Here is a 9,410-nt window from a genome sequence, read left to right as displayed (position 1 = left end):
GTGATAAAATACTTGTAAGAAGTGAAAAATAACTTGGTTTCCCCATGCTTTTGACCAGGTTTCGCCCTAGTTTCATACATTCACTTCTAGTTTATTAATAACATGGTTTTGTTGATAGTATAAATTGCATTTAATGTTACATTTAAAACTGAAATTTTGAAGTATTTATTATTTTTAAATTACACTTTAATTTTTAAATTTTAATTATTTTAAATGCATTTATTTTTAAAATGGAATTGCTTATTATGGTGTTTAAGTACATTTATGGAAACTCATATTCTACACTAATTATTTTAAATCATTATGTTTTCAAAGCCACCAGTGTATTTCCTGCTTTGCTTTATTCCCCCTTTTTTTTCTTACTGTGCTCCTTGCCTCAGTTCCATCTTGTGATAGTGAAAGGTTTTTGCCAGCATATGCTATTTAATATCCTGTACAATATATAAGTACTTTTACTGATTTAATGGAATTGTTTATACTTCACCATGCTTACCAGGGGGGATGTAAAAACTAATTCTTACCCAACTGTTTTAATTACCAGCAGTTTCATAAGCTCTGGAATGAGGACAAACATTCACTGGGAAGTAGGTTGAGACAATGAAACTCGTTTTTACATCAGCCATTTGCAGGTGCTGGTTGGCAGAGGCTCAGCTGGTCTGGATTTAATTAGACCCACAGAAATGAAGAATTCTCTGCCATAGTACTAAGCTTCAGTGTTTTTTTGTTTGTTTTTTTTTTAAATTCAGCTTTAAAGTGACCTAAAAATGAGGGTGAGATATTATTTGATGCCAATGTGGAGTTCACGCTGACACTTGTGGAAGTTCACTACATCGTGAACAAAAGAGTGTTTTTTACATTTGAAGAGCTGGAATTTGTGAATAATGCAAAAATAGATACTTACTGAAAGGGGTGAAAACTTAGTTAAAACCAGAATGCCCTCTTAAACCAGGCTTAGAGTAGCAGAAGCTACTGAAGTCAGTATGAGGAAGTCACACCTGAAGAAGATAGGCAGGGTGACTGGATTTACCAGGAAAAAAGAGTAAGTTCTGTAGCAGGAGAACACTCACATGTTATGGTAAAGATTCTTATCCGTAAAGATAGATAGATAGAAGGAAAGATAAAGAGGGAATTTGTGTCTTTCTGATTGCAGGGGGGCTCATAGAAAACATTTGTTACAGTGCTACAGGTTTTCCTATCTGCAACTTTTATTTTGCATTTTTCTTTTAAACCTTTCCACTTAAGGAGAAGACATTGACACACACAAAATATGCATGGACAAACGCCATTTTAATACTTTTTTTATTGTAGTACTATAATTTACTTTGGTAAATTCGTATCCCTGTTTAAAGTGCCTTAAAGCAATTAAAACTTAGTTTAAATTCAAGTATTGTAAAATGTACACAGTCTAAGCACAAAAAAAAGCTGCATAGTGAAAATACTGGAGCAGGCTGATACATTCAGGTTGCCAAGTACTCAAATGGTAACATCAGCTCATGATTCAGGTTAAGGATAATTAGCGAGTTTGATACAGTACAGACAGGACGGGGCAATATTGATGCATTGTTCTTACCATGAAAAAAGGATAGAAGCATAAATTAACTCTGAAAAAATCTGCAGTATCACTTTTGTACACATGCCATAAGTAATAAGGCAGATACTGACACTGAAATCAATCCTTTACATGCTGCTGTAATCCAGCAAATCCTGTGCGTGGGTTTTGCAGACTCTGAGCCCCAGGAATCCCAGCGTTCCAGTGGGAGCTGTGACATCCATCCTCTTCAGAATCCTCACAAACAATCATTCTTGTCTTTGTACAATCTTGTTTGAGTCTTTGTAATTTGTCCCATAAGGTTTTAAAGAATGATGGCTGTTCCTCTCTGTACTGGTGCAGGGTTTCTGTTGGGGTTTGTGTTTTCCCACAGCTACTTTGGGTAGGAGTGGGGGGTACTTAAGGGGTCTGGTTTAATTGTAGTTTGAATTTGTAGCCCTTATTTTGCCCAGTTAATTTGAAGTAGTAACAGTTGTACCCTGATATAACAGTGACTTGTCACATGGACTAGATCAACAGCATCACTTACCTGTAGTTTTTATCAGAAGAGGAATTTGTTGAGGATATTTCAATGCACATTGTCATAATAAACAAAATTAATGGAATACCAACATTCAAATGGTTGTTTGAACATTTCAACAATTAGAGAGTAATTTCATTTGCCTTGGCTGAGAGACTTGTAGTACAGGTGTGTGTGGACACATAAGAAAATGATTTTTCAGGGGAAGTTACTGGTTCAAAATCAGTTGAACAATATGGCTAAAATGTTACTGGATTGTAACAACACTTTTAAAATAGGTGTAGAGGAAAGATATTTTTGTTCAGTTGTTGCCTGAAAAAAAGGAATTTAAAAATACTAGCCACTTCTAAAACTCTTCATTAATAGTTCATGTATTTTAAAAGTAATTTTGTGTGTAATTTTTGCTCTTAGAAAGTATTATTTTAAAATATATTTCTAGAAGTATGATAGCTGTGATATAAATTATTGCAAGGATTCACCAGTCATTATATGAATGGAATATTGAATAATTAAGCAAATAGGCATTTCTCAATTTTGGAAAGAGAAAACAAGTTCTCTTTATAAAGGCAAAGTATGTCAAACTATAAAGTTCTAGTTTAATTTTTGTAATATTTGGAGAAATTCTACAAAACAACAACAATGAGAAAATGAAAGGGCTGCACCCAGAGTATAAAACCAATAAAAGTAGGCTTTCTTGGAATTGGAACCCCCTTGCTCTTCACCCTTTCTATTAAAGGACTTATATGGTTTTATTGTATTGATCCAAGTGCTTGGTAAGATGTTGTGGTTGTAGCAGACAGCAGCCGTGGGAGTCCATCTACAGTTTATTTCCGGAGCCCATTGTGGATGCACTTTGAGGGAATTGGCTGAGGTTAAGGTTTGATGGATGGGATGCTGCAGGATCTCCTCATCACCAGCCTGACTTCAATGTCGGGGAGGGTTTTCTTTTTTGTGTGCAAACACCCTTCCTCTGTGGCTGCCAGGTGGAGATCAAAACGCAAGGAAACGGACTTTTTCCTTAAGCGAGGGTTGTCCTTAAAGAAAGAACCTTCCCATTCCTTAATAACTTCATCCACTTTTTCTGTCCTGAAACAATAAAGAAAATGTATTTATGATTTTTTTGTCTATATTAGTTATCTATCTTCAGAACTGCTTTTAAAACAGAGAGAGAAATGGCATCATAAAAAGTCGAGTTATTTTATATGATACTGAGATACTAGAGGTGTCTTTTTTTACAGATTCATTCTCCAGAGAAGCTAAATAAAGGATGAGGGTTCATTATGTTCTTGTTTTTGTACTTTTAGGTAGACATGGCTACAAAACCACTGCTCCAAATACATGAGGCAGTTTGTTTCCAAGGAGAAAGTTTGTAATCCAAGCTCAAAAATTTTGCAAGAAACCTCAGTACTGTAGTGAGCAGGACAGAATTCCTGCACCTGAAAACCTTCAGAATAGGGAGGAGAAAATCTAGTTTAGACTCTAACTTCAGAATGTGGAGCTATATTACATCAAAGAGAAAAAGGGGCAGAAGTAAAATAGTGAGAATTGAAAAGCCAGCTGATCCAGGACTATTGAGGCACCCAAATCCTATTGATTCAATTCTTTATGTGTGTGTCAGAATTCAGATCTGAAAGTCAGGCCCTGGGGCCTCACCCAGCTGAGTACACTGCACCTGGTGGAGTAGCTCCTTGCAGATCTGAGTGTGTGATGAACAAAGCTTGTGCACAAAAATAAACGTCATCTATAGGGTGTGTCTGGTGGGGCCTTATGCTGGCATTAATTTTTTCAGCAGCTGATTATGGTTCAGTGTTAGGAATGGCCCACTACAGTGAGTTTAAAGGTAATATTAAATTAGCCTACAAAAAAAGCTCAGAGAGCAGCAGGAAAAAAAAATAAAAATGAGGCAACCCATTGCTATTAAAGTAATTTCAGGTGAATAACACATCCTAACAGACTTTCACATGCCTATTTGGGAGCCAGGCTCTCCCTCCCCTGTTTGGGGAAACGTAGGAGTTTCCAAGGAGCAAGTTGGAGCAGCTGAGCCTGAATTTATGTGCATAAATATGCCCCAGAGGGACTTCCCGAATGTGGTCTGGGCTCTTTGCTTTCAGCCTTAGCAAGATGAATTATTCATAGTTTCATTCTTAACAGAAATAGAAATTACAAATCAGAAGCACCAGAATGGTATTATTTGCTTGTGAAGCCAATGCTAATAAAAAGAACTTTTAAATGTAATGTATTGTTAAACACTGCCATTGAGTGCACCTTCAGGAGCTCTCCCTGTGCTTCTGAAGCTCCTGGGCTCTGTGGGCATGATAAAACAGATACCAAGTAACGGAAAATTCAAAGCTACTGAAACATAACCTCCACTCTTTACTTCCAATTGTTATTTTGTGAAATTCCTGTTTATCTTACTGTACAGTGCCATGAGCTTCAGCACTTTCCTTCATGATATTTCCATCTAGGATTGCTTGTTTTGTCATCAGTTCCACCTTCTTTGGTTTGTGCTTCTTTACACCCTCTGTAAAAGAATATGCAGATATACAGTGAGCATGCAGAAGGGCAAGGGCAGTACATAGGACCTGGAGGTATTTCCCATACATTTGAAAAGGTCCTTTTTTAATATTCAGGAATTTGTCAGTAGTTGTGAACAGTTAGGGCCAAAACCCTTAAGGAGAAGGTGCATGAAACTCACCTGAAGGCAGCATAAAGGTGATCTTGCTAGTGCTGGGCTTTTTTTCATCCTTCTGAGCAGGTATTGAGCAACGGAACCTGCAAAAAAAAAAGATTCCAGGCATCTAATAGTATTAATTTAGTTCCTAACTTGTCATATGTGAGAAATTTAAAAATGTGAGAATCATGAGACGTTCTGTTTGATGGTGGTAACTATTTGTTGGGATTTCTTATTCTGAGGTCAGAACTGGAGGAAGTTACTGGCAATACATGTGCAGTAGGGGTCTGTCCTGGTCTGAGACGTGGACACTTCATGTGTGTGGACTGGCCCTGTCCTCTCTGAGATCTGCGGGGCCACAGGCCCCCAGTGTCCCACGGTGCCTCGAGTGAGGCTGCAGTGACTGAGCTGCTCTCTGCAACGTGTGGGAGACACTGAGCACCAGAAACTCTGCAGTCAGTGAAGCTACCTTACAACAAAACCTTTTCTAAGATTTTATACTGTAATTTTTTAAGGTTTAGTTCATTATTTACAATTCTCATTATTTAAGACTTTCAGAAATGGAAGACAAATTTGAGATCTTTTGCTCTAAGCAGCGAGTACCTGCTTTCTTCTTGCTCCAACAGACTGCGATATGTCGCTATTTCCTCCTCCAGCTTCATCCTCGTGTTCAGGAGAATTTCGTGCTCTCGAAGCTGTTTCTCAATTCCCCTTCTCACATCCAACAACTCTTTCTCCAAGCATTCAATCTCACCTTCCAAATTTTGTAGCTGCATGTGGTACTGCTGTTCTGTGGCCCTCAGTGAACGTTCCAAACCCTTTTCCTGTGAAATTTAAGTCATATTTTAAAATTTGGAAAGTTTGTGTGTAAAGATGTTACAGGTGTACATGGTTTCATTAACTAATTGTGTATTTTTACATTAGTTCTTGTAAGATTATTCTTTAAGAACAGGAGTAAAACTTTTAAGGTAATATTTTGGCTGAGAATTTTTCCAGTAAAATCTGTGGTAATTTAAGATCAGATGAAAGAGTGGCCATATCTTGCACAGCAATCCACTGCCTCGAGTTTACAGATCTCTGATTTTACAGTTAAACAATGTCTAGCTCAGTGCTGTATGAAGTGTCTGTGTGCTCTTGGAGCTTTTCTATACTGCTGAATTGAGCAAATGGCTGACATTTTGTCACTAATGAATTGATAAATCTGGTCCACACGTTAAAAAATGCTCATAAACATGCTGTGAGATAAGGCAGAATGACCAGGAGCTTGGTGGGGGAGTATCATGCAAATCTGTGCTTGGGAGGTGTGAAAACAGGACTCCAGGTGTGTCTGGAGTGGCAGATCCTGCTCCAGAACACGTGCTGGGGCAGTGAGTGAGTGAGGGCTCTGTGAGGAGCTGGAGCCCCCAAAGCTGAGTGTTCCCATGATGGATTTCTGCTTTATGGTGCCTGTGACTGTTACAGAAATTGACTGTGGGATAGTTTACATCAAGGACAAGACTTCTTTTTTTTCCAAGAGATTTCAAATTTCATTTCTGACTCTTACCACAGCGTGGAGAGACTCGATTTCAATCTGCATGTGGTGCCACTGCCGTCGGGCTTCACAGAGTTCTGCTCTGGCTGCCTTTAGTGCTTCTGCATCTCTGTCCATTCTTTTACTTGTACCTTCTTCTAACTACAGGGGACATACAAAAGATAACAATATTAAAGATATTCAAATAACGATAATAAATTGGCACATAAAAATGTCTAGTTGGAGTTTTTGTTAGAGTGGTATAAATGTGTGAAAGCTCACAGTGAGGAGTTAATATTTTTGTGCTGTGTAGAGGGAAAGCTCTTATCCCACCGTGTTTGACGGGAAGTGGTTGGCCACATCTCTATCCCTGGCACCTTTGTCCTAGAGGAATGCTCATAAAAATTACCCAAATGTATTGAGACCTTACTCACTTCTAGAGTAAAGTGGCTTAGAGGAGGTGCAGATAGTTCGAACTTCCAGGTTTGAATAAAGTGCTTTAATTTTAATGCATTTTGATTTCAGAATTTTTGGGTTTTTTTTCCTTTTATCCTGTTAAAAGTAGTTTTTTAAAACCACTCCTGATGATGTATGGGGTCATTTTAGATCTGGACTTTGATTTCGATAGTGTGTTCCTGCATGTAACTTCCAGAATGATTGTTTGGCTTATAGAAGTTATTTTTCTTTTTTGATTCTGAGTTTCCCTGCAAGTGGTGAAGTTGCCATAAGCCCTTGAAACAGCACTTGCTCTTTTGCATATTTTACTGCTTTATGCAGGTTCTTATGATGACATTGACTCTAAGAAAAGAATCTCTTTAATTCAGGTCTTATAAACTAAGGAAAATAAAGGGTTTGTTCCCCTGTACATTCTATTGCAACTTTTACCAGCTATTTGTGAAAAATCTAGATTTGTCTCATCCACAAGTGAACCCCCAATATTCTTTGCTTCCCCTTTCTTTCCTGGGTGCTGCAGAATTTGTGTGACAGGATCAAACCAATGTGCATTGGTTGCTTTGTGCCAGCACAAAGATAAACTTGGCTTCCCTGTTGGGTGTGCAGCTGCTGTGTGTCTGGCACTGCTGGTGGATCAGCCGGGCTGCAGCAGCGTCTGGCCTGTCCTTAAAACAAACCTGGGACTCCTGCAATACCTGAGTACAAGGTGACAGAATACCTGATTCCCCCTGAATTTCTTTACATTTGATGGCTCAAAATTGTTTTGCCATTTGATTTCAGTTGGGTTTAGAGCTGTTTGTATGTAAATCCCTAACAGCAGCATTGTGTGTTGGTAACATTTAATCAAGCTATATGAGAAAGCAACTGATATTTGCTGAAGAGCAAAACATAGTTTTTACTGTGAGCAATAGAAAATAGTTCCTGCAGAGGTACAGTGTACTTTACTAGAGGGCTAAAAATGGCAGAGATTGCTGTATATAAAAGGATTCTCTTCAGGATTCTTTTTTTCCTCTGAGATAACTACATGGAGCTAGAGGTTACCCTGTTACAGCCTATGTCATCATCCCTTAAATCCCAGCAATAACCCGGCTGCAGGGACAGAAAAGCATCCTGATGAATTACACAGCACTCGTTCAGCGTGAATCTATACCCTTAACAAAATCTATTTTCCATTCTTCTAGTTCACATCTTACTGCGGTAAAATCCACGTCCCTTCCCCGAAAATCTGCTGCATTGAAAGGAATTACTGTACCTCATAGAGGCTGCGGGAGGAACTGTACGGCCAGGGAATGGCTCCGTACTCTGCAAGGTGTGTGGCTGTGAGGAGGCATTACCTGCGTCCTTGCTGAGCTGACGGTCTTTATCTGATTTCGGGTGATGAGCGATTCATACTTTGCCCTGATCTCTCGGCGGAGCCGAGCCGGCTCCATCCTCCTCCTTCTTCTCCTCCCATCCTCCCCGGCTCCCGGCTCCGCTGCCGGTGGCGCGGGGCTGCGGCCGCGGGCCCGTTAAAGCGGCAGCGGCCCATTTCGGGGAGCGCGGGGGGCTCCGAACCTGCCGGCCCGTCCTGGCAGCAGGTCAATACAGCAAAGAATGGCACTAAAAAAAATCTATTCCTAAATTATGTGCCGAAATTAATATATCAATGTGTTAATGTTTTTGTTACGCTGTAACTGTGGGGTTTTATAACCTCAGAAATGTGGGGGTAAGAGAGAGAAAGCAAAGGATAAAGATGCAGCTGCCCAGCATGAAATGCTCTGGCAAGAGGAGGTGGAGGGACAGAGCCTCCCCTGCACAGCTGGGTTGCTGGCAGTGCCTTCACTATTGTTAGGGTTGTCACAGAATTTCCATCTCTGAAGGTATTTGAGACTCAGTGAGATGAAGACTTGGGTGTCTGACCAGTGTTGAGGACTGTCCCATTTCAGAAATGAGCTGGGCTCCTGGGCATCCTCTTTTATGGGCAGAAACACACAAGGAGGGAGAGGAACCAGCACTACTGGTGGTGAGTAGTGCTGGTACAGTTTGTGGTATGGGCTCCTCTTCTGCAGATGGCAAAGTTCTGGTGAATGTGCACTTCAGACACATCACTGCTGTCAGGAAAAGGGTCTTGGTTGCCTCTGACAGTGTTTCAGTACCTGTGCCAGGTGTTGGTGTGCTCAGTACACACAACATTCGATGTATATGGGGCTATTCCCCCTTTCCTGACAGCTCCCAGGCAGGTCAGCGCAGGTTGTCTGGTGTGCTTCTTCATTTCCTGCTCACTGGAGCACTGTGTGATCCCGATGACCTTGTCTGCTAAGAATGGCTCTTACCTATTTCATTTTACCTCTTGCTTATTTAATTTTTTTTTTCAGTAGTGCACAATTTCCAATATGCAGTAAAAAAATCTCCGATTTAAATAGAAATTTAAAATTTAGCAAAGTGAGAAATACATTCTGAATGAGACTATACATCAATGAAATGATAAGACAGGCAGTAAATTTTCACAAGACACGCATCTTTTTAGAAGTCAAAGTATTGTACCACTTAAAAGTCTCTTGGTGTAAAAAGGCTTCCCTGTTCTTGGCTGGGTCTGTTGGCACATATGAAAGGATCCTGTGTTTGGATTATATTTTCCTTAGCTGACTGTCTTCCAGTTGACCTGGACTGAGATGGAAAGGTTTTGTTGTCCACTCTCTTTTTTACAAATATCTCAATTATCCTTGTT

General features: G+C 39.8%; 1 protein-coding gene and 1 long non-coding RNA gene across 5 annotated transcripts in view; one reads left to right on the top strand and one right to left on the bottom strand.

Annotated features, from left to right (window-relative positions):
- Positions 1-9,410, top strand: part of LOC111939977 (uncharacterized) — a 32,431-nt gene that overhangs the window by 1,607 nt on the left and 21,414 nt on the right. For 2 of the 3 annotated variants that reach the window (XR_015279565.1, XR_002869400.2), the window contains exon 2: positions 7,885-8,012. The exons of the other annotated variant lie outside the window; for it this stretch is intronic. This is a non-coding gene — a long non-coding RNA (uncharacterized LOC111939977). The remainder of the gene's footprint in view (positions 1-7,884; positions 8,013-9,410) is intronic. 3 annotated transcript variants of the gene reach the window in all.
- On the bottom strand, positions 1,282-8,193 carry KRT222 (keratin 222). 2 transcript variants are annotated; one of them, XM_023942477.2, is made up of 6 exons: positions 8,038-8,193; positions 6,284-6,412; positions 5,344-5,564; positions 4,765-4,841; positions 4,485-4,590; positions 1,282-3,155 (listed from the first exon to the last, which is right to left on the bottom strand). In XM_023942477.2, exons 1-6 carry the CDS (start codon positions 8,131-8,133, stop codon positions 2,942-2,944), a joined length of 843 nt encoding a protein of 280 aa, XP_023798245.1. In that variant the 5' UTR covers positions 8,134-8,193; the 3' UTR covers positions 1,282-2,941. The 2 variants fall into 2 exon arrangements, with proteins under 2 accessions (XP_023798245.1, XP_023798246.1); XM_023942478.2 differs by having other exon boundaries at positions 7,956-8,046.

Source organism: Cyanistes caeruleus, chromosome 27 (assembly GCF_971803275.1).
Source record: "Cyanistes caeruleus chromosome 27, bCyaCae1.hap1.1, whole genome shotgun sequence".
Lineage (NCBI taxonomy): Eukaryota > Metazoa > Chordata > Aves > Passeriformes > Paridae > Cyanistes > Cyanistes caeruleus.
This window is presented reverse-complemented; position numbering and strand designations above follow the sequence as displayed.